This window comes from Haematobia irritans, chromosome 1 (genome assembly GCF_050003625.1).
Source record: "Haematobia irritans isolate KBUSLIRL chromosome 1, ASM5000362v1, whole genome shotgun sequence".
Classification (NCBI taxonomy): domain Eukaryota; kingdom Metazoa; phylum Arthropoda; class Insecta; order Diptera; family Muscidae; genus Haematobia; species Haematobia irritans.
In genome coordinates, this window is record NC_134397.1 from 42,633,701 (window position 1) to 42,658,833 (window position 25,133).

At 30.9% G+C, this 25,133-nt stretch overlaps 1 protein-coding gene across 1 annotated transcript; it reads right to left on the reverse strand.

Annotated features, from left to right (window-relative positions):
• Nucleotides 1–500: 500 nt before the first annotated feature.
• Nucleotides 501–23,918, reverse strand: eEF1alpha2 (eukaryotic translation elongation factor 1 alpha 2). The gene is made up of 5 exons (XM_075290086.1): nt 23,864–23,918; nt 16,507–16,590; nt 8,234–9,155; nt 6,865–7,070; nt 501–1,099 (listed from the first exon to the last, which is right to left on the reverse strand). Exons 3-5 carry the CDS (start codon nt 9,054–9,056, stop codon nt 740–742), a joined length of 1,389 nt encoding a protein of 462 aa, XP_075146201.1. The 5' UTR covers nt 9,057–9,155; nt 16,507–16,590; nt 23,864–23,918; the 3' UTR covers nt 501–739.
• Nucleotides 23,919–25,133: the final 1,215 nt, after the last annotated feature.

Consider the following 25,133-nt stretch of genomic DNA (forward strand, 5'->3'; position numbering starts at 1 on the left):
TCCTACGAAATGATTTACGATGTCTGCGTAAATTTAGATACAAATAATTATAATAAATTAGGAAAAATTCTATAAAAAGTTGTATTATTAAAATGCTTTCCAAATATTTAGTAAAATCTTCATAATTTTTAGTGATGTTAATGATGGTTGTTATGATTGATGAAAATGAATGTAAACCAGATGTTTGCCTTGTATTGGACTTAAGGAATGAAGCTGTTGATAATGCTGATGATGATGATGATGATGAACATGATGATGTTGTAATTGGTGTGGTGTATGCTTTGGTAATGTGCTGTTGTTGTTGTTGTTGTTTAGTATTAGGAAGAAATGTCTTTTCTATGCTTTTGATGCGATGTTTATGGTCTTTTTGGGGAGTTTGAAAGCTGTTCACGGGTGTTTTTATGAGACTATACTCTTGAGATTTCACATTAATAACTGTGGTAATATTTTCTTGTTGTTGTGATAATAGCTGTGACTGAAGAAGGAGTGTAACATAATGATCACTATTATCATTATCATTATTATTATTGTTAGTTGTATTTATGCTGTCATTATAATCACTATATATGTTAATAAGTTTTATAATAATTTTTATCAATGATGATTTCTCATATGCCATCCTCCTACTACTATCAATGCTTTCATGCATATGTATGGATATTTGCTGCTTTTGCTGTTGTTCTTGCTGTTGCTGTTGTTTGTTTGTTTGTGTTTGTTGTATTTTCTGGCTGCTCCCTAGTTATTTCTTCTTTTGGGCCTTCTCAGCGGCTTTTGTGACTTTACCCGAAGTCGTCTCTTTAAATGTTACCGACTTGATAACACCCACCGCTACAGTTTGCCTCATATCACGTACAGCAAAACGTCCCAATGGTGGAAACTCTTGGAAACTTTCCACACACAATGGTTTGGTGGGGACCAGCATAATAATGGCTGCATCGCCCGACTTAATTGCCTTCGGATCGGTTTCAGTTGTTTTACCAGTACGGCGATCGCATTTCTCTTTGATTTCAGCGAACTTGCAAGCAATGTGAGCAGTGTGGCAATCCAAGACTGGTGTATAGCCATTGGCAATTTGTCCAGGATGATTAAGGACAATAACCTAGAATAAAAAGAGGAAGGTAAAAAACGCATTTAAGTAAGGGATTTTTTATAAGGGATCCAAATTTCGATTTATGACCGCAGGATTTGGATGCAGCCCATGACCAAAGGTTTTCAAATCCAACAAACTCAATTGGAAATATTTGGACAAAATTTAGTCTACTTTTGATAGTCATTTATTTATATATATAGGGAATGGCATCTAGGTTAGGTTAGGTTAGGTTAAAGTGGCAGCCCGATTAAGATTCAGGCTCACTTAGACTATTCAGTCCATTGTGATACCACATTAACTAAAAGTACCTATTACATATGGGCACTTCTAGTTTTAACCGCTGAACCTTCTTGATTATTTTTCTTTGTTGAACCAACCAGATTGTTCCAAAAATATTAGCAGACTGCTTAAGTTAACGTTTTCCAGATCCGCCAGTAATCTGAAGCTATATGCTCCTAAAAGTTGCTTGCGCTTTACACAAAATGCAGGACACTCACACAAGAGGTGTTTAATTGATTATTTTTCCTCCGCATCATGACAGCTCATACAATAGTCATTATACTTCGCGCCAATAGTTTTTGCAAAATCTCCTATCAGGCAGCGACCCGTTATAGCAGATGTCAGGAGTGATATCTGACGTCTCGAGAACATTAGCTTATCTAGTGTGCGGTTTAAGTTGAAATGGGGCCATATTTGCTTGGTGTCGTTACAACCCTTGCAATTCTCCCATCGAACATTTGCCATCATAACAGCCTTCTCACGCAGCATGAGCTTGCAGGTAGCTAGGGGCATACCAACAAATTCTAGTTCCCCTGGAATATGTAAGGTAGTCCCTAGCCTTGCCAACTCATCCGCTTCGCAGTTCCCCGGTATGTTCCTATGGCCAGGCACCCATATTAGGTGAATATTGTACTGCTCAGCCATCTCATTGAGAGATTTGCGGCAATCGATGGCCGTTTTCGAGTTGAGGAACACAGAGTCCAAGAATTTTATTGCAGGTTGACTGTCTGAGTATATATTAATGCCCACATTTTTTGGAGCATTACTTCTCAGCCAATTCGCCACCTCTCTTATTGCTAATATTTCAGCCTGAAAAACACTACAGTGATTAGGTAATCTTTTCGCTATTTGAAGTTCCAGATCATTAGAATATACTCCGAAACCCACTTGTCCATCCAATTTGGAGCCATCAGTGTAGAAATCTATATATTCTTTATTCCCCGGGGTCTGTGTGCACCACGCCTCACTGTTGGGGATTAGAGTCTCAAACTTTTTGTCGAAAAGTGGACTCGCCAAAGTGTAATCCACTACGTTAGGCATCTAGAAAATAACTCTCCAAAATGACAGTAGCGTTAATGATGGGAGATAAGTTTAGGTTAGGTTAAGTCTTTTGCCAGCCCTTTATTTCAGGCTCATTTAGACCATAGACAATAGATGTTATATAGATAGGCCATGTGTCTCTTTAAAAAAAATGTGTCAGTTCCAAAAATTAATTTTCTGACATTTCGTTTTGATTTTTTCGTAAAGAGTCAGTCCCAAATATTAATTTTCGTGCATTTGCTTTTGTGTTGTTCGTAAAGAGCAATGTTTTTCAAAATTAAATTTCGTATTTTCGCGGTTTTGGTCACAATTTTTTGTTCAAATATGAACTTTTAATATATTAATTTATTTATAAATCCTCTGGTGCATCATAAACGGTCTAATTTTGTGTAAAATTGGCAAACTACAAAAAGGAAAACGAAAGAGATTGTAAGCGTGCTCTTATTTTTCTCGTTTATTCTTAATCTTCGGAACTGTCAAACATAGTTTGACACCCATGGCCCATCTATGTATTATAAGGTCTATGATTTAGACTATGCAGCCTGTTCTGATACCACTTTCACTCTCTCTTAAAACTCTCAGAAAAGTCACAAGCAGGGTTGCCATTTTGGTCCGATCGGACCAAAATTGGTCCAAGAAAAATATTAAATTTTAAATTTGGTCCGATGGTCCGACCAAATGGAATTTGGTTGATTTTGGTCCACTTTCGTCAAATCGACAATTTTTCAAAATTTTTAAAATTTTGACAAAATCTTCTGTAGAAATAAAATTTTGACAAAAATTCCTTAAGAAATAAAATTTTGGCAAAATTTTGTCAAAATGTTATTTCTATGGATATTTTGTCAAAATTTAATTTCTATAGAAAATATTATCCAAATTTTATTTCAATAGAAATTGTTGTCCAAATTTTATTTCTATAGAAATTTTTGTCCAAACATTATTTCTATAGAAAATTTTATTAAAATTTTATTTCTATAGAAAATTTTTTCAAAATTTAATTTCTATATAAAATTTTGTCAACGTTTTATTTCTATAGAAAATGTTGTCAAAATTTAATTTCGGCACGCCTCTAGATTTCCAATTTCAGGCAAATAGGATAAAAACTTCGGATTCTAGAAGCCCAAGAAGTAAAATCGGGAAATCGGTCTATATGGGGGCTATACCAAAATATGGACCGATACTCACCATTTTCGGCACACCTCTTTATGGTCCTAATATACATCTAGATTTCCAATTTCAGGCAAATTGGATGAAAACTACGGTTTCTATAAGCCCAAGAAGTAAAATCGGGAGATCGGTCTATATAGGGGCTATACCAAAACATTGACCGATACTCACCGTTTTTGGCACACCTCTTTATGGTCATACAATACCTTTCAAATTCCAGGCAAATTGGATAAAAACTACGATTTCTATAAGCCCAAGACCCCAAATCAGGAGGTCAGTTTATATGGGGACTATATCAAAACCTGGACCAATATAGCCCATCTTCGAATTTGACCAGCCTGCAGACAAAAGACGAGTTTGTGCAAAATTTCAGTACGATTGCTCCATTATTGAAGACTGTAGCGTGATTACAACAGACAGACAGACAAACAGACGGACATTGTTATATCGTCTTAGAATTTCTCCCTGATCAAGAATATATATACTTTATATAGTCGGAAATCGAAATTTCGATGTGTTACAAACGGAATGTCAAACTTATTATAACATACCCCCGTCACCATTCTATGGTGGTGGGTATAAAAATAAAGTTTTCCCAAAAATTTTCTATAGAAATAAAATTTTCCCAAAAATTTTCTATAGAAATTAAATTTGTCCAAAATGTTCTATAGAAATAAAATTTTGACTAAAATCTTCTATAGAAATAAAATTTTTACTATAAAAATAAAATTTTGTTCAAATTTTCTATAGAAATAAAATTTTGACAAAATTTTCTATAAAAATAAAATTTTGTTCAAATTTTCTATAGAAATAACATTTTGACAAAATTTTCTATAGAAATAAAATTTTGACAAAATTTTCTATAGAAATAAAATTTTGACAAAATTTTCTATAGAAATAAAATTTTGACAAAATTTTCTATAGAAATAAAATTTTGACAAAATTTTCTATAGAAATAAAATTTTGACAAAAATTTCTATAGAAATAAAATTTTGACAAAATTTTCTATAGAAATAAAATTTTGACAAAATTTTCTATAGAAATAAAATTTTGACAAAATTTTCTATAGAAATAAAATTTTGACAAAATTTTCTATAGAAATAAAATTTTGACAAAATTTTCTATAGAAATAATATTTTGACAAAATTTTCTATAGAAATAAAATTTTGGCAAAATTTTCTATACAAATAAAATTTTGATAAAATTTTCTATACAAATAAAATTTTGATAAAATTATCTATAGAAATAAAATTTTGACAAAATTTTCTATAGAAATATAATCTACCAGTGAAAATAATCTACCAGTGAAAAACTTTTTGGGTCTCGGTCGAAACTGGTTTTTAGCCCATGCTACACTGTTAGAAAAATATGTTTTTCATATGTTCCGATGTAAAAAAAATGTGTTTCGGGCTCGACTTTAAACCACAATATATTTAAGTGCGAACATGTAATGTTCCTGAACTAACACTAAATGTTTGGGACATCTATGTTAATATGTTAGAATATATTATGTTTGGGGCATGAATGTTTCATAAAAATCATAAGGCCAAAAATTTGATATGTTTAAGTCTAAATATTATTTAATTTGAATAAAGAGAATATACATTCTGAACCAAGAGAATAGACATTTGAAAAACAAACAGCTTATGTTTTCGCCTTGAGAGCAGCATTTTATGTATGTGTGGACATGTGTTTTGTTTATCATTTTGGCATTATGGACACAATTTTTTTCTTGGTTCGTTAAAAGAAATCAGGGGTCTTCATAAAAATAACGAAAGGGCACTATACTCTTTTTAGAGTTGGGACAGTAAAATGAAATAAGGAGGAAATAGTGAAAAATTACACAGTAAAATGTAAAAAAACAAACTTTAGTTCCTCTTTATTAAAAAGTAGTCCACGAGGAGTTGACGGACACCATCAAATATAAAAGCGGGCATTAAGTTCGAGTTTTACAGCTAAAACAATTTAAAAAGTTTATTTTCTTTAAAATGAATTATTAAAGAAAAATAAAAGGAATTTTAGAGCGATGGTGTTAAATGCTAGTAAAAAACTGTTCACTCCTAAATAAATTTATGTTTATATTATAAAATTATGTATGTATGTTTATACTCGACTCCACGTTCTTCTTTTGTTAGTTTTTGAATTCCTTCCAAATTTTAAAGTTTTGTACAAAAACAGTTTTTTATTACAAGATTGTTATTTTTGCAATAAAAAATAATATTTTATCCAAAAATCAGTCAATTTCGTTTATATCAAGCACTGTTACTGACTATAAATCTTTAATAACGCACATTTCGAAGTTTCATTTTAAAAAAAATTAATATAGTATAAATATAAATGTGTAAATTAAAAAAAAAAACAAAAAAAAATGTTCGGTCGGAGCAGGGATTGAACCCACGACCCTTTGCATGCAAGGCAGACATGCTAACCACTGCTCCACGTAGCAAACAAATGTATGTTTCTGTTAAATAATGTTATGTTTGCATAGGCTCGTGGGCGCTGCAAACTATGCTACATAAATGTAACTTAAAACGATAATTATCTACTGGTGACTATAACAGCTACGTAGCCCAGTGGATAGTGTGTTGGCTTACAAACTGTATGGTCCTCGGTTCGATTCTCCGTGCAGGCGAAAGGTAAAATTTAAAAAAATTTATAAAAGTGAATAATTTCTTCAACATTATTTGTATTACAGAGAAAGGTGCCAATAACTAAAAAAAATTCGTGGAAGTGAAAATTACGAGTATGTTAGGGAATGAGCACAATCGTGTTTGGGAAAAATTCTTCCAAGCATATAATATTTTTGGCTCAAAATGCTTCCAAACATATAATATGTTCACATAAAACAAACATATTAATGTTTCGGCAGTATGCAATAATATATGTGCTTCCTGCAAAATATGTTTGGAACATATGTTAAAGAAGCGATTTTTTTTGAGGGTGTAGTCATTGCACCATCGTGCCTCCCAATGGGAAATAAAGCACTGCTGAAAAAATTACGTTCGTCCGTAACTGGGGTAAGACTGAGAGGAAATAATCTACCCCTGAAAAACTTTAGTGTTCGGTCGAAACTGGTTTTGAACCCATGCAAGGCACCATTGTACCAATCGGTCTGGATATCAAAATCAAAACGTTTCTTTTCTAAACGTCGACTTTAAAAAATTTTGTGATTTTTTTTTTTCAATGCAAGAGCAGCCACAAATATTGCCTCTTGTTGTGTCCAATTGTTTTTTCTATGCTGGATCCATGAATAAAAACTAAATTTAATATATATTATCAATACCAACCTGAGCAGTAAAATCGGCAGCTCCCTTGGGAGGACAATTCTTGGAATCGCCAGCTACATAACCACGACGCAATTCCTTAACAGAAACGTTCTTAACATTGAAGCCCACATTATCGCCGGGCAAAGCTTCAGACAAAGCTTCATGATGCATTTCAACTGACTTGACTTCAGTTACCAGATTGACAGGAGCAAAGTTAACTACCATACCTGGAATGGATAAACGGAGAAATGAAACATACGCATAAACCAAAAACGGCATCCGAAGAGAATTTAATATAAAATGCAAGAGAGTCTAATGTGAATCATTCTAGGACATTAGCTATAGATACTAGAGGTCTGCACAATTCCATTTGTAATTGCAGAGTACACGTGTACTTGCTAAATGAGTACATCTATTTGAGAGAGTCGCAAAACAATTGGTACACATTTTAATGAACACCAAAAGCCACGAGTAACTTATTGTTGCTACTCTGATGTCTTCACTACCAACAAACACATATTCCTCTTTCTCTCTTATTGAAGTGTACTCAGAGTGATCACGTCGAGTATGTTGCGAGAACAAAACTTCATAGAGTACTCCATGTACCACGTGCAGTTTCAGAAATACAAGAAAACAGTTACTCTCCATAATATATGTTTTCGGATTGATATAAAGAACGGCAAACGTTAAGGTAAGTGTGTGACATACATAAATATATGAAATATGTGACATACATACATATCTATGATTAATAATAATGGAAAGATTTGCTTCTCACATAGCTAAGCAATACTTGTGGTACCACATGAAGTGAAGATAATCCATGTTGTACTTTTTCTCAAGTACTTACATTTTTATTGTTCCTTTTTTTCGGAACACATATTGTTTCGGATAAGTACTTGGTGGTATTTGACAAGCAAGTGTTCTCTTCACTTCACTACTTGCGCTCTGAGAGAAAGACAGTGTATGTACTATATTCGACAGCGAATTGCATACATGTAGTGAAAAGTTATTCGATGCAGACCTCTAATAGATACACACTGAGAAACACCCACACCCAAACCCGACAATCACAAACACAGCAAACAGCAACATAAACCACATAGACTCGTAAATCAGTAACAGAAAATAAATATCCCCTACAATCCTTTTTAATTGCCATCACAATGGACTGAATAGTCTAAGTGAGCCTGAATCTTAATCGGGCTGCCACTTTAACCTAATTGCCATAAAACAAAGGAAGGCCTTGTATGCAAATTAATTTACTCCCTCAAATGAATATGTAACCCAACGACCCACTTTAATACCTAAACGTTATTTGAGCTCTCTCTCTTGCATAGTATACTTTCCCCCATTTTCTCTTTATTTTGTGGCCATTTATTTAACTTACCTGGTTTTAGGATACCAGTTTCTACACGACCCACTGGTACAGTACCAATACCACCGATTTTGTAAACATCCTGCAATGGCAAACGCAATGGTTTGTCGGTGGGACGTGATGGTGGCATAATGGCGTCCAAAGCATCGATTAAAGTTTTACCTTCAACTTTACCATCTTTGCGTTCAACGGTCCATCCCTTGAACCAGGGCATCTTGTCGGATGGTTCCAACATATTATCACCGTGCCAGCCGGAAATTGGTACGAAAGCAACACCAGCCGGATTGTAACCGATTTTCTTGATGTATGACGACACTTCCTTCTTAATTTCCTCATAACGAGCATCGCTATAGGGTGGTTCGGTGGAATCCATTTTATTAACACCCACAATCAATTGCTTAACGCCCAAAGTGAAAGCCAACAAGGCATGTTCACGTGTCTGGCCGTTCTTCGAAATGCCGGCTTCGAATTCACCCGTACCGGCAGCAACAATCAAAACGGCACAATCGGCCTGTGAAGTACCAGTAATCATGTTCTTGATGAAATCACGATGTCCAGGTGCATCAATAATTGTAACATAGTATTTTTGTGTTTCGAACTTCCACAAAGCAATATCGATAGTAATACCACGTTCACGTTCGGCCTTAAGTTTGTCCAAAACCCAGGCATATTTAAAGGAACCTTTGCCCATTTCTTGAGCTTCCTTTTCGAATTTCTCAATGGTACGCTTATCAATGCCACCGCATTTGTAAATCAAATGACCGGTGGTGGTTGATTTGCCAGAATCGACATGGCCAATGACCACAATATTAATATGAATCTTTTCCTTACCCATGTTAAGAGATTTCGTTCAGATCAACACAAAATTATTAAAATAAAAAAAATTATTGGTCTCTTTTTGTTTAGTAGAGCAATTGTTTTATCGATGATGATGCTGCAATAAGAAAAAATTAAAATGATTATTTTTTTTTTAGAGTTTAGAGTGATGGATTTCATTATCATTTATGTCCACATCATAATTTTAGTTTGCCCAGTTGTGGCGGATATGGATTGGGAGCCACCGTGGTGCAATGGTTAGCATGCCCGCCTTGCATACACAAGGTCGTGGGTTCGATTCCTGCTACGAACGAACACCAAAAAGTTTTTCAGCGGTGGATTATCCCACCTCAGTAATGCTGGTGACATTTCTGAGGGTTTCAAGGCTTCTCTAAGTGGTTTCACTGCAATGTGGAACGCCGTTCGGACTCGGCTATAAAAAGGAGGTCCTTTGTCATTGAGCTTAACATGGAATCGGACAGCACTCAGTGATAAGAGAGAAGTTCACCATTGTGGTATCACAATGGACTGAATAGTCTAAGTGAGCCTGATACATCGGGCTGCCACATAACCAAACCTAACCATGGCTGTAAAACGAATTTTTATAAACTTCAAACTCTACTAAGCCAATTATGTTATTTACTACTAGTTAGTCACATAATGGAGTTATCGAGACTAGTTGTAGTATACATTTAAGCACCGCTATTTTTTTATATGCTTAAATAAAAAAAAAAATATGTTATGCCTCAAAATTCTCCCCACTCGGCTTTCGGACAAAATTTTATTTGACTAAAATCTTTTTATGTTGACTAAATTCTACTATCTATATTGCCTCAAAATTAACTTTTAATGATTTTACGCAGAGATAAATTCCTCCTAATATATGATATTGCAATCAGCGCATAAGTCGAATGTCTTATTTCTAAATTTTGTAAACATCAGAAAGTTGATCTACCCAATGTTCGAAAAATTATTAAAGACCATTCCTCTTGATATGTGATTTCCCAATCATTGAAAAATTTGAAATTTGTATAATCAAAAAGTAAATCTACTCAATTGACAATGGACTTGAACCTAACCTAACATACACACAAAAAAAAAAATATGATTCAATCACGAACTTAATTGATCCAATTATTTTTTTTAATTGAAATGTCTTCAAACACAGAAATGACAGTATCAATTAAAAAAAAATTATTGAGAGTCAATTAAAAAATTAATTGATACTGTAAATTTTTGTGATTGATTTTTGTTTCAATTAAAAAATTTGTTGAATCAATTAAATTTTTAATTGAATACGTTTTCAAACTCAATTAAGACTTTAATTGGAAAATTTTTCGTGAAATTTTTTTCTGCACACAAAAAAATATTTTTTTGATTCAATCACGAAATTCATTGATCCAATTAATTTTTTAATTGAAATGTCTTCAATCACAGGAATGATAGTATCAATTAAAGAATTAATTGACACTCAATTAAATAATTAATTGATCTAATTAATTGATACTATTAATTTGTGTGATTGATTTTTATTTCAATTAAAAAATTTGTTGATTCAATAAAATTTTTAATTGAATATTTTTTAAAACTCAATTAAGATTTTAATTGGAAAAATTTTCGTGAATTTTTTTCTCTGTGTGTGTAGTATATTCGTATCAATATATTTAGTAGAGTTTCGAAAATTTCCCCAACTCTGACAAACCCCAACGAATTTTAGTGATGTCTGACGTCTTCTAGCGACATTTCGGAGTGCTTGCTCCATTCTCAGATGTTCACAGAAATAGCTATACACAAAAAAATTTTTTTCTGTTTTAATCACGAAATTAATTGATCAAATTAGTTTTTTAATTGAAATGTCTTCAATCACGAAAATGATGGTTAGGTTAGTTTAAAGTGGCAGCCCGATTAAATTTCAGGCTCACTTAGACTATTCAGTCCATTGTGATACCACATTTAACTAAAAGTACCTATTACATATGGGCACTTCTAGTCTTAACCACTGAACCTTCTCTATTAGTTACTTTTGTTGAAGCAACCAGATTGCTCCAAAAACATTAACAAACTGCTTATGTTAACGTTTTCCAGGTCCGCCAGAAATCTAAAGCTATATGCTCCTAAAATTCGCTTACGCCTTACACAAAAAGCAGGACACTCACACAAGAGGTGTTTAATTGATTCCATTTCCTCCACATCATGACAACTTATACAATAGTCATTATATTTCGCACCTATAGTTTTTGCAAAATCGCCTATCAGGCAGCGACCCGTTATAGCAGATATCAGGAGTGCTATCTGACGCCTTGAGAACACTAGCATATCTAGTGTGCGGTTTAATTTTAAATGGGGCCATATTTGCTTGGTGTCGTTACAACCCTTGCAATTCTCCCATCGAATATTGGCCATCATAATAGCCTTCTCACGCAGTAAGAGCTTGCAGGTGGCCAGAGGCATACCAACAGATTCTAGTTCCTGAGTATATATTAATGCCAATATTTGTTGGGACATTACTTCTGAGCCAATTCACCACCTCTCTTATTGCCAATATTTCACCCTGAAAAACACTACAGTGATTAGGTAATCTTTTCGCTATTCGAATTTCCAGATCTTTAGAATATACTCCGAACCCCACTTGTCCATTCAATTTGGAACCATCAGTATAGAAATCTATATATCTTTTATTCCCCGGGGTCTGTGTACACCACGCCTCACTGTTGGGAATTAGAGTTTCAAATTTTTTGTCGAAAAGTTGTTTTGCCAGGGTGTAATCCACTACGTTAGGCACATCTGGCATTACTTTGAGGACCGAACTGTGACCGTACATTTTTTCCGACCACAGTGATAGCTCGCGCAACCGCACAGCCGTTGTTGCAGCTGACTGTTTGGCCAAAATGTCCAAAGGCAATAGATGCAGCATGATATTAAGGGAGTCTGTTCCTGTCTTACTAAATGCGCCTGAGATACATAAGCTCGCCATACGCTGAACTTTATCTAAACAAGCCGGTTTCTGAAGTGCCGGCCACCAGACTACAACACCATATAGCATTATAGGTCTAACTACTGCCGTGTATAGCCAATGCACAATTTTTGGTTTTAGTCCCCACTTTTTCCCTATTGCCTTTTTGCACGAGTACAAAGCTACCGTGGCTTTTCTCGCCCTTTCTTCAATGTTAAGCCTAAAATTCAGCTTCCTGTCCAAAATAACGCCAAGGTATTTTGCACACTCACCAAAGGGAATTTCAATACCCCCTAAGGAAATGAGCCTAACCGTGGGAGTTTTGCGATGACTAGCTCTGTCTTTGCTGGATTTACCCCAAGACCATTATCTTTCGCCCATTTCTCAGTCATCCGGAGAGCTCTCTGTATAATATCTCTGATTGTGGATGGAAATTTTCCCCTGACTGCTAGCGCCACATCATCTGCGTATGCCACCACTTTTACCCTTTCTTTTTCTAGGGAAACCAGAAGGTTGTTTATAGCAACATTCCAAAGAAGAGGTGATAGAACTCCTCCCTGGGGAGTGCCTCTGTTCACATACCTTTGTATGTTGCGCGAAAATGATAGTATCAATTACAGTTTTAATTGGAAATTAAAAAATACTTGATTAAAAACTTAATTGTTTTTATTAGCAATTTTCAATTAATTTTTTAATTGATTCAATTAAAAATTGAATTAATGTTGATGCAAAACTCAATTAAGTTTTTTTTTTATTAAAAACGTAACTATTTCTTAACTGACGTAGTGTTTTTAGTTTGATTAAAAATGGATAGTTTGATATAATTTTTTAATTAAAAATTAAAAAATTTTCGATCCCTTTTTTTAAGTGGCTTCTTCCGAGTTTGATTAAAACGTTAATTGTATCAATTAATTTCTTAATTAAAAATTTTAAAATTTTTAATCATTGACTTAATTAGCTTAATGTTTCTATCTTGATTAAAAAGTTAATTGTATTATCAATTAATTTATTAATTGAAAAAAAAAATTCAACTTCAAGCAACTTTTTAATTGGACATATTTTTGTGATATTTTTTTCTGTGTACTTGGTCAATAAAAAAAATTTGAATTGTTTTGAATTGAATTTCGAAGAATTTTAACATTTTCGATTTTCGGTATAAATTTGATGAATAAAAAAATTTTTAATCCTCTATCACTTCAGTCATAATTTTGATGATTGATTTGAGTGGACTTAATAGGTTGGCTGATAAGTCCCCGATCTGACACATAGATGGCGTCGCTAGTATTAAATGCATATTATTTTTATACAGTATCAACCTTCAAATGATTCGTGTCAAAATTTGACGTCTGTAAGTCAATTAGTTTGTGAGATAGAGCGTCTTTTGTAAAGCAACTTTTGTTATTGTGAAAAATGGAAAAAAGGAATTTCGTGTTTTGATAAAAATACTGTTTTCTGAAGGGAAAAAATACGGCGGAAGCAAAAAATTGGCTTGATAATGAGTTTCCGGACTCTGCCGCAGGGAAATCAACAATAATTGATTGGTATGCAAAATTCAAGCGTGGTCAAATGAGCACGGAGGATGGTGAACGCAGTGGACGCCCGAAAGAGGTGGTTACCGATGAAAACATCAAAAAAATCCACAAAATTATTTTGAATGACCGTAAAATGATGTTGATCGAGATAGCAGAGGCCTTAAATATATCAAAGGAAGGTGTTGGTCATATCATTCATCAATATTTGGATATGCGGAAGCTCTGTGCAAAATGGGTGCCGCGCGAGCTCACATTTGACCAAAAACAACAACGTATTGATGATTCTGAGCGGTGTTTGCAGCTGTTAACTCGTAATACACCTGAGTTTTTCCGTCGATATGTGACAATGGATGAAACATGGCTCCATCACTACACTCCTGAGTCAAATCGACAGTCGGCTGAGTGGACAACCGTCTCCGAAGCGTGGAAAGGCTCAAAAGTCCGCTGGCAAAGTAATGGCCTCTGTTTTTTGAGATGCGCATGGAATAATTTTTATCGATTATCTTGAGAAGGGAAAAACCATCAACAGTGACTATTATATGGCGTTATTGGAGCGTTTGAAGGTCGAAATCGCGGCAAAACTGCCCCATGTGAAGAAGAAAAAAATGTTGTTCCACCAAGACAACGCACCGTGCTTCGAATTGCTTCCCCCGCCCAGATTTTGCCCCAGCGACTTTTTCTTGTTCTCAGACCTCAAAAGAATGCTCGCAGGGAACAAATTTGGCTGCAATGAAGAGGTGATCGCCGAAACTGAGACCTATTTTGAGGCAAAACCGAAGGAGTACTACCAAAATGGTATCAAAAAATTGGAAAGTCGTTATAATCGTTGTATCACTCTTGAAGGGAACTATGTTGAATAATAAAAACTAATTTTGACAAAAAACGTGTTTATCTTTGTTAGACCGGAGACTTGAAGGGAATAATAAAAACGAATACTAAAAACGAATTTTGATAAAAAATGTGGTTTTCTTTGTTAGACCGGGGACTTATCAGCCAACCTGTTATTGTGAAAAATGTGAGTAAATCAAATGGATTCGCGGTTTGTCTCCAATAGCGATCCTCCAAAACAGCCGGAAGAGACGACCACAGATAACACGTGGAATATAAAACATCCAGAAGCGACAAACAAAGACAATTCAAGGAATGTAAATAAACGTAATTACGAAACCACCCATAAACATTCAAATATTATGGGAGTGAATACCGAAAGTCCGGCCAACAAACAGTCAAGATGTGAGGATTTTAATCTGGATATTTCCAGTCGTGGCTCCTGTCAAATTGAGGAAAGAGAAAATCAGAAAACAGATTTGCTATTCTGGGTGAGTTGAACTTCGAAGAAGAACCAGTTAGCTCCAGAACAATAGCTCCTCAACACACAAAAAATTTTTTTTCTGATTCAATCACCAAATTAACTGATCCAATTAATTTTTTAATTGAAATGTCTTCAATCACGAAAATGATAGTATCAATCACAGTTTTACTGCCTGTTCATGGAATTTTCGTTCGCCTCGAGACGAACGATTCGCCAAAAATCACATATTGATATCTCGAAAACCAGGGACTGTGGAATCCCAATTGTTTCGGTGTTCGATAGTAAATCATAAATAATGAGTTTAGAACTAAACTCAGAATTTTCTAGAAAATATATCTAAAGTTATTTTAGTTTCAATCTAGATGAACGATTCGTTTCAAGTCGATTTTGTGTTTCATGAACTGGCAGTTAATTGGGCATAGAAAAAATTCTTGATTAAAAAATTAATTGATTTTTTCAGCAAATTTCAATTAATTTTTTAATTGATTCAATTAAAAATTTAATTGATGTTGATTGCTAAACTCAATTAATTTATTAATTAAAAAAGGTAACTGTTTTTAATTACTTTCTGAATTGGCTTAGAGTTTTTATTTGGATTAACAAATGATTGTTTAAAATACATTTTTAATTAAAAATTAAAAAAAAAAATCAGCACTTTGTATCAATTAATTTTTTAATTAAAAATTTTAAAGTGTTCAATCATTGACTTAATTAACTTAATGTTTCTATCATGATTAAAAAGTTAATTGTATCAATTAATTTATTAATTGAAAAAATTTTCAACTTCAATTAACTTTTTAATTGGAAATATTTTGGTGATATTTTTTTCTGTGAAGTCACCACATCCAAGCAGACATATTGTCCTCCGTTCTTCCTTTATAACACCAACATGTCAGATCTAGGCCAGCAACATAGATCCAAAGACATAGAATTCAAAATTGTCAACAAGACCAAACGGAAAAGTAAGTTGCGTTGCTTGTGCGTTGGTGGCTATAGCGATAAATGTCTGCTGATGACAATAATAGCTACGTAAAAAATTTAAAAAAATCGAATAATTTCTTCTATATTGTTTGTATTACAGAAAAAGGTGCTAATAACTAAAAAAACCTCGTGGAAGTGAGAAAGATGTGAGGGAAAATGCAATTAGCCAGAAAATATTGTCTTTTTAGTTAGTCTTTTTAAAATTGTTTTTAGAGCCTGGAAAAGAATCAACGTTTATCACAAAAATTATATACTTTTCTACCAAATAAACTTCCCTACACCGAAAAGCAAATGTGAAACGATCTTTGTTTGTCTACAATTTCGTTTGGGAGGAAAGAAATTTTTTTTTTCGTGTACCACAGACATGGCGACATAGCGATATTTTGTTTCACACATCTATGTATCCATCACAAGTTGTAGTTCCTTTTCATTTTATAAATAAATAATATTTTACATTATGGTTGGATCACCTTTTAGCTATGATTCATTCATTGTAAAAGAAAACTTTGTTTATTTGTTAAAATATAATGAAATAAAATATGGGAAATTATTAATATTTCCTATGGTCGTAACATCTAAGTATATTCACATGAGCATGCGAGTGTCTGTGTGTGCCGAGTGGAATTCAATCTAGTATTGGTAGGGTCTGCTATTGTCTGAGGGTTCGGAAATGGAATGGTGAAATACTTACACTTTTTATATGCCGCTATACAAGAAAAGTAGCACAATTAACCGCTATTTGCTGGTACACCCCAAAAAGTAATTAGAGAAAGCACTGCAATTATAAAGAGAAAATTAATTATTATATAATTAATACACATATATTAACAAGATTATTTTATTAAAAAAAATATGGATATGGGATTATTATATTTTCAAAAAAAAGAAAGCTTGGTTTTAAAAATAATAATTCTGGTGATTTTATTTTTTAACATTTTAAAACTTTGATATTTTCTAACGTCTTTTTGTTTTTGTTTTTTTTTTTCTTTTTAAAATTTCATAAATTAATTTAGTAAATTTTTACCGTTTTTTATTTTAAATTTATTAATAATTTTTATACACTTTCTACTGCAGGTTCTTTGTGTTTCCGCAAGTCTGTCTAGATTGGAAATGTTGAAAATTTTTGTTGGCTTTTCCTCGTCACACTGAGACTGTCGTCGTGATATTTCTCTATACGGAAAATCAATAAATGTGTATGAAAAACGACAGTGTATACCCATCCCAATCCCAATCAAGTCCCCGAATAATTTCTCTGCATTTTTACTGAGAGCTTATTCCCGGTGTCCACCCGGCAACCCTTACTACTCTTCCATGCAGTTTTATAGCCATGCACATAACACACACACCGATTAGAGCCTGTATGCAAACACTATGAGAATGGGGGCTTAGTTCATTCTCCACACCGAATGAACTACAACGCGCCATGCTATGCAAAAGAGGCCGGCATATGGTGGCATGTGCATTGGAAACCAAAGAGTTTTCAACAATTGAGCGAACAAATATGTACTTCGTGTTTCCCAAAGTTCTCGTTTGGTTCACATACACATATACATAGATTCATCCACATGGATTTTTGTTTTTTGGAGCCCTTATCCACACCGGCATTTTGTCTCGAAAAAACATACAATTGGAAAATAAGAAAAAATCAATTCCCATAACGATGAACAACGAACAAAAATCCGTTTTTATCCTATAACTATGTATGCCATCTTCCATAGCCCCGCTTCATAATATAGTGGCTCCCTTAGTTTTTCTCTCTCGCCTTATGAACTATTCTCTTTTTTTTGCGAAGTCTTTTGGTTTATTTTAGGGTGCAGTTTTGTTCCATGCATGAGAATGCTGGGTAACATTATGGTACGAAAGGTGCATATATCGACTATGGAAGATTTTGCACTCTTATGGTACATTGCAACTTGCGCATTGTCATTTATAGTTTTTTTTTTTGGGGGGGGGGGGGGATCCCGACCGAGCATAATAAGTCCCTCCCTCCTTCCATCGATTGTATTACTCCATAGGCGTTCTATTGCATGTGTCCATAAATTCTTGGTGAAATTTCCTTCCTCATCACGATTTCGTTTGTGTGATATTCTTGACATAGTAACAAAATTTCTGAAGTCAGTTCCCTCAATGAGACGTGTCATTCATTTGAAGACAAGGCAGTCAAAGGGATTGAAATGAGAAAAAGATCGATTTTTAATACTTTCCGCCACTACAAAATTTTGCGATCATTGTCTCTATTTGGCGGATCAAATTTTCAGCTGCTTAGTGATTATTCTTCGCTATTCACGGTTGCTACAGTGGTAGAAAATTTTTTCTATATAAATAATATTTTGACAAAATTTTCTATAGAAATAAAATTTTGCCAAATTTTCTATAGAAATAAAATTTTGACTAAATTTTCTATAGACATAAAATTTTGACAAAATTTTCTATAGAAATACAATTTTGACAAAATTTTCTATAGACATAAAATTTTGACAAAATTTTCTATAGAAATACAATTTTGACAAAATTTTCTATAGAAATAAAATATTGCGATAACTTTCTATAGAAATAGAAGTTCGACAAAATTTTCTGTGGAAATAAAATTTGGACAAAATTTTCTATAGAAATAAAAGTTTGACAAAATTTTCTATAGAAATAAAATTTTTACAAAATATTCTATAGAAATAAAATTTTGAGAAAATTTTCCATAGAAGTAAAATTTTGACAACATTTTCTATAGAAATAAAATTTTGAGAAAATTTTCTATAAATAAAACCAAAACCTACATTTTTGCTCGTGCGAACAATTTTCAATACCGTAACGAAAAAGTCATCAAAAGGCATAAAAATCTACCCAAATCGAATGTCCAATGCTTTATGAAGGCAAAACTCGGTCGAATTTCAAAAAATTTTGACAAAATTTTCTATAGAAATAAAATGTTGACAAAATTTTCTATAGAAATAAAATTTTGACGAAATTTTCTATAGAAATAAAATTTTGACAAAATTTTCTAAAGAAATAAAATTTTGACAAAATTTTCTATAGAAACAAAATTTTGACAAAATTTTCTATAGAAATAAAATTTAGACAAAATATTCTATAGTAATAAAATTTTGAGAAAATTTTCCATATAAGTAAAATTTTGACAAAATTTTCTATAGAAATAAAATTTTGAGAAAATTTTCTATAAATAAAACGAAAACCTAAATTTTTGATCGTTCGAATAATTGATTTTAAATACCGTAACGAAAAAGTCATCAAAAAGCATAAAAATCTACCCAAATCGAATGTCCAATGCTTTATGAAGGCAAAAGTCGGTCGAATTTCAAAAAAGGAGTACAAATTTTTAACTCTTTGGAAATTTTTTAAAATTTTGATTTTCCATAATTTCATGAAGCGGCTGATAAAATTATCAGTCAAAAATCAACCAAATGTGGAAAATGAAAAAGTATATGTCGATATGTCAACCGTTACATATTTCGTGTTTTGTTTTTGTTTTTGGGATTTCTTGACCGACATTTTTGAGTTTACTTTTGACGTACTTGGAGTTCGATTTTGTTTACGTACTCGTAGACGTTTTTCTATGAGTGTAGTAATAAATTTTCACTGTGAATCATTCCTAAACTGAACTAAAAATCCTTCATGTTAGGAATTTCATACTTGGGGATCGATTTATATGGGGGCTATAAATATTTATGGACCTATTTGGACCAGTTTTAGAAGACATATATATGACAAATCTCTACAAGATAAAATTATTTATTGACAGTTTATCGAAGGAATTTAAGTAGGCTTGAAGTTTTCTCCAAATCTTTTGCATATGGGGGTATGTCTTTTGCTCAAGAATCTATTTTGTTTTTAATTTATATATCGGCATAACAACAATCAATTAAGAGAAGAGGACATGTAAGAGGTACACAAACAATTTTTTTTTCATATTCAATCATAAAACTAATTGATCCAATTAATTTTTTAATTCAAATGTCTTCAATCACGAAAATGATAGTATCAAATCACAGTTTTAAATGGCCATCAAAAACAAACTTGATTAAAAAATTAATTGATTTCATTAACAAATTTCAATTAATTGTTTAATTGATTCAATTAAATTTTTAATTGATTCAATTAAATTTTTAATTGTTGTTGATTGCAAAATTCAATTAATTTTTTAATTAAAAATTAAACTATTTGTAACCGCTATACTATATTTCAATCACTTTCTATAACTATTTTTAATCCTTTTTAGTTTGATTCAAAAATTTATAGTTTTAAAAAAATTTTAATTAAAAATTTAAAAAAAATATATCGATCATTTTTTAACTGTCTTTTTCTTCCCAGTTTGATTAAAAAGTTAATTATGTCAATTAATTTTTTAATTGAAAATTTAAATAATTTCAATCATTGACTTAATTAACTTAATGTTTCTAGTTTGATTAAAAAATTAATAGTATCAATTAATTTTTTAATTGAAAAAGTTTTCAACTTCAATCAACTTTTTCATTGGGAATATTTTGGGGATATTTTTTCTGTGTATGGAATTCACTAAAAACTATTTTTGGTTATTGAACATCCCGTGGGTTACCATTTAGAAAAAATACGCGTTTTACTATAATAGCAGACACTAAGTGCTGATTTTAGCAGACTTTTCTGCATTTTTTCAGTTAAAATAAACAAATGCATTAAAACGTACACAGAAAAAAATCTGAATATAATATATAATAGTGAATAATTTGACCTTTTAAATTTTTAATTGAAATTGCATCAATCACGAAAATGATAGTATCACAAAATTATTTAGAAATCTTGATTTAAAACTTTGTTTTTTTTTTTAACATTGTCAATTAATTTTTTTAATTGATTCAAAGAAACTCAACTTATTTTTTTAAATGAGTTAACCAATTATTTATTTATTACTAATTATTTTACCTTTATATGAAGTAATTTTCTTGTAATTTTCTTACGATTTCTATAATTTTTTTATTTTACTTTGGTTTTGACCCAAAAATTAATGATTTCAGTATACATACACAGAAAAAAATTTCACGAAAATTTTTCCAATTAAAATCTTAATTGAGTTTTAAAAAATATTCAATTAAAAATTAAATTGATTCAACAAATTTTTTAATTGAAATAAAAATCAATCACACAAATTAATAGTATCAATTAAATATTTAATTGGATCAATTAATTTTTTAATTGACTGTCAATTAATTTTTTAATTGATACTATCAATTCTGTGATTGAAGACATTTCAATTAACAAATTAATTGGAACAATTAATTTCGTGATTGAATCAGAAAAAAAATTTTTTGTGTGTATAGAAACTAATTATTTCCGAAAAGAATTTTCAAGTATACATCTTATTTGGAAATATTTGTTTAATTTAATTGAAATTGCATCAATCACGAAAATGATAGTATCACAAAATTATTTAGAAATTAAAAATATTCTTGATTTAAAACTTTGTTTTTTTTTGACATTTTCAATTAATTTTTTAATTGGTTCAATGAAACTCAATTTATTTTTTTAATGAGTTTACCAATTATTTATTTATTACTAATTATTTTACTTATTTATGAAGTAATTTTCTTGTAATTTTCATACGATTTCTATAATTTTTTATTTTACTTTGGATTTGACCAAAAATTAATGATTTCAGTATACATATAGAAACTAATTATTTCCGAAAAGAATTTTCAAGTATACATCTTATTTGGAAATATTTGTTAATTTATTCAAAATTTCAATTGGGATAATTAATATTTTATGTAAAATGGTAAAAAATGTTCAATCAATTTCTTAAATGACTTTATTTTTTAATTTGATTAAAAAGTTAATTGGTAATTGTAATCGTGTCCACATTTGAGAGGTTGATTTTAATGCATTATTATAGCAAATGTCTCATTACAACTGCCCACATTTGGGAGGTGTTCAATTTTCAGAGTTTCCGAGTTTGAGGGGTTTCACTGTGTAAAAAGAAATTATATTTTCTGAACTTTTTCGACTTTTATATCTACGTAAAGACTTTTTAAATTGTACTAGCAATTACATTATCGCAAATCCCACTTCTAAAAAGGGATCGGTACACATTTCATATATATATATATATATATATATATATATATATATATATATATATATATATATATATATATATATATATATATATATATATATATATATATATATATATATATATATATATATATATATATATATATATATATATATATATATATATATATATATATATTTTTTTTTTTTTTTTTTTGCAAATTTCCATTAATTTATTTGTCCTTATTTAAAAAAATCCAGAAAAAAAATTTAAACATAAAAATAACTTTGTGGAGTGAAAATTAAGAGACTTTTTGGCATGTACATTAAAAGTAATGACTTAGGAAGATCTTCCAATTTCTGTTTTTTTTTTGTGTGTAATAATAAATTACATTAATTTAACTATGGACTTTATTCTGTGTATACATATATTTTCTTTTATGATGGATTTACTTTTTACTTAACCCTTTCACTACCGATGTCCACCTAGGAGGACATTCGAAAACGACACCAAACTCTATTTCCCCATTTAGTTTCGATTTATTTCTCGATGTTATTTTAATGTAGATGCTTTAATCGAAATAAGCTATAAATATTTTACATATTGGTGAGAACTAAAATGCATTTTTTAAACTTCTTTAACAATAAACGAAAAATGCGAAATTTTGAGTCCATTTCTCTACTGTATGCCTCTAGTAAATTGACATTCGTACAAAAACTATAGCTGATATTTTTTTCGGGTTCTTTTTGTATTTTTTTCACACTTCGATAGATATAATAGGTCAAATAGCGCTTATTTTCATAAAGCTGTTTGGTCACAATTCAAGAATCATGTTTTCAGAACAAACTCATATAGCTCTTGAAGTAATTGAGGTAGGTCCTCAGAATTACAATTTTTATTCTACATGCTGTTAATACAAGTAAAAACGGAAGAAAAATTTAACTTTTTAACATTAGGTTTATTTCGGTAGTGAAAGGGTTAACGCAGATTATTACGATCAATAAATGATATGTATGCATATATTGAAATACATATATTGGAATTGGAACATAATTGTCTAATTTCGAAATTTCGGTAGATACACCATTAAAAAAAAACGCTAAATAGAGCAATCAGAATTGCACGAAAGGTTCACTTCAATAATTAAAGGAATAAGATAATACAAATTAAAGGAAAAAAAAAAACAAAATTTACCAAACAGATGATTATCTATTTTTTTTTTAAATTTTTCTATGTAAAATATTTTATATATTTCAGTATTCACACAAAATTTTTACACTTCGAAATTTATCGATAGTATCTACCATTAAAAAAAACGCTAAATAGAGCAATTAGACTTGCACGAAAGGTGCACTTCAATAGTTAAAGGAATAAGATAATAAAAATTAAAGAAAAAATCGAAAATTTATCAAAACATATGAACACATATTTCGTTTTTTTTTTTGAAATTTTTTCTATATAAAATATTTTATACTTTTCAGTATTCACACAAAAATTTTTACACTTCCGGTTAGATAAGTATATAGGATTTTCCACATGTCGCCATATTGAATTACGAAATAGCGACACATTTATGCATTTGAGTCATTCAAAAACGGAAGTCAAAAAACAGTGTATAACTCAATTTAGAAAAAAAAATGTATTTCATTTTGGAATCGCAGTTTTCCAGATAAGCGGGTTTTATTGGTTTTCTTAATACCGGCCGGTGAGGAACATTTTCTGTATGTACAAAAAATCCATTCACTTCTTTATTCCGATATATATGCACATATATATACTATATATATGTAAAATATCTATGCACTTGCACATATTTGAATTTTTAAAATTTAATTGTGATTTTGTTTTTTCACTTGAAGCCACTTGAAACAAACAAAAACTATTTTTTGTAATAACTTACCAATGTGGTATTTAGAAATATTTTTTAAACTTTTTCAATGGATGTTTTCAAATTCTTTGGATTTTTTTAGAATTTTTTGGGAGATGCAAATTTTTGCCTACCACTTACCTCGAGCACAAAAGACGGAAAGGCCGATTTTCGCAGTGGCCAAGATGCACATGCGCTGGAAAGCGCATCATACCCCAATTGTCATCCGGCAAATATACATGCACACATATTTGGCAAATATATTTGTCGCATAGTTAGCCTGAGGATGACATGGTGGCCACCGACCATCAATAATCTGGCTGTCTCCTGTTCGTATATGTATATGTCCAAATGAATGAGTGCACTATACTAGTTTTAGTTTTAATTTTAATGGGACTTTCGAAAGCTTTAGCCCTTATTGGCATTAGTGTAAGTGGGAAAATTCTTTGGTTACATCGTTGCAAAGTGAAATAGAAATTGTCAGCAAAACGAAAGCCCATATTACAACAAAACTTATGCATGTAAATGCATTCACATCTCGAACGATATCGAACAGTTTCTTTTTGGCATTTATTTGGGGCTACTGCACCTATGTACGTTGAACCCAAATTTTATTTTAAATTTGTATTTGAATCATATTAAAAGTTATATCCATGGCATAATTATTTACTTATAAGGTATCCTTAATCATTAATTAATATTAATATTATAATTAATAATTTCAAAATTTTATAAAGAAATAAAATTTTGTCAAAATTTTCGGTGGAAATAAAATTTTGAAAAAATTTCTATAGAAATAACATTTTTTACAGAAATAAACATTAAAAAAATGTGTATGCAATTATTTTGTATGCACAGAAAAAAATTTCACGAAAATGTTTCCAATTAAAATCTTAATTGAGTTTTAAAAAATATTCAATTAAAAATGTAATTGAATCAAAACATTTTTTAATTGAAATAAAAATCAATCACACAAATTAATAGAATCAATTAATTTTTTAATTGAGTGTCAATTAATTTTTTAATTGATACTATCATTTCTGTGATTGAAGACATTTCAATTCAAAAATTAATTGGATCAATGAATTTCGTGATTGAATCAAAAAAATATTTTTTTTTTTTTTTTGTGTAGGAAGAAAAAACTTTCTATAGAAATAGGGCCTCTATGAGGCTATGTTACTAATAAAGTTGAAATAAATAAAAAAAAATAAAAGTTTGACTAAATTTCTATAGAAATGAAATTTTGACATTTTCTATAGATATGAAATTTTGACAAAATTTTCGATAGAAATAAAATTTTGACAAAATTTTCTATAGAAATAAAATTTTGACAAAATTTTCCATAGAAATAAAATTTTGATAAAATTTTCCATAGAAATAAAATTTTGAAAAAATTTTCCATAGAAATAAA

Bases quoted from the DNA above. Each gene is read 5' to 3' on its own strand.
- eEF1alpha2 (XM_075290086.1), bottom strand. From the start codon at position 9,056: ATGGGTAAGGAAAAGATTCATATTAATATTGTGGTCATTGGCCATGTC. The intron at 7,071-8,233 runs GTAAGTTAAATA...TATCCATTCCAG, and splicing joins AACTGGTATCCTAAAACCAG to GTATGGTAGTTAACTTTGCT. The intron at 1,100-6,864 runs GTTGGTATTGAT...TTTTTATTCTAG, and splicing joins CTGCCGATTTTACTGCTCAG to GTTATTGTCCTTAATCATCC.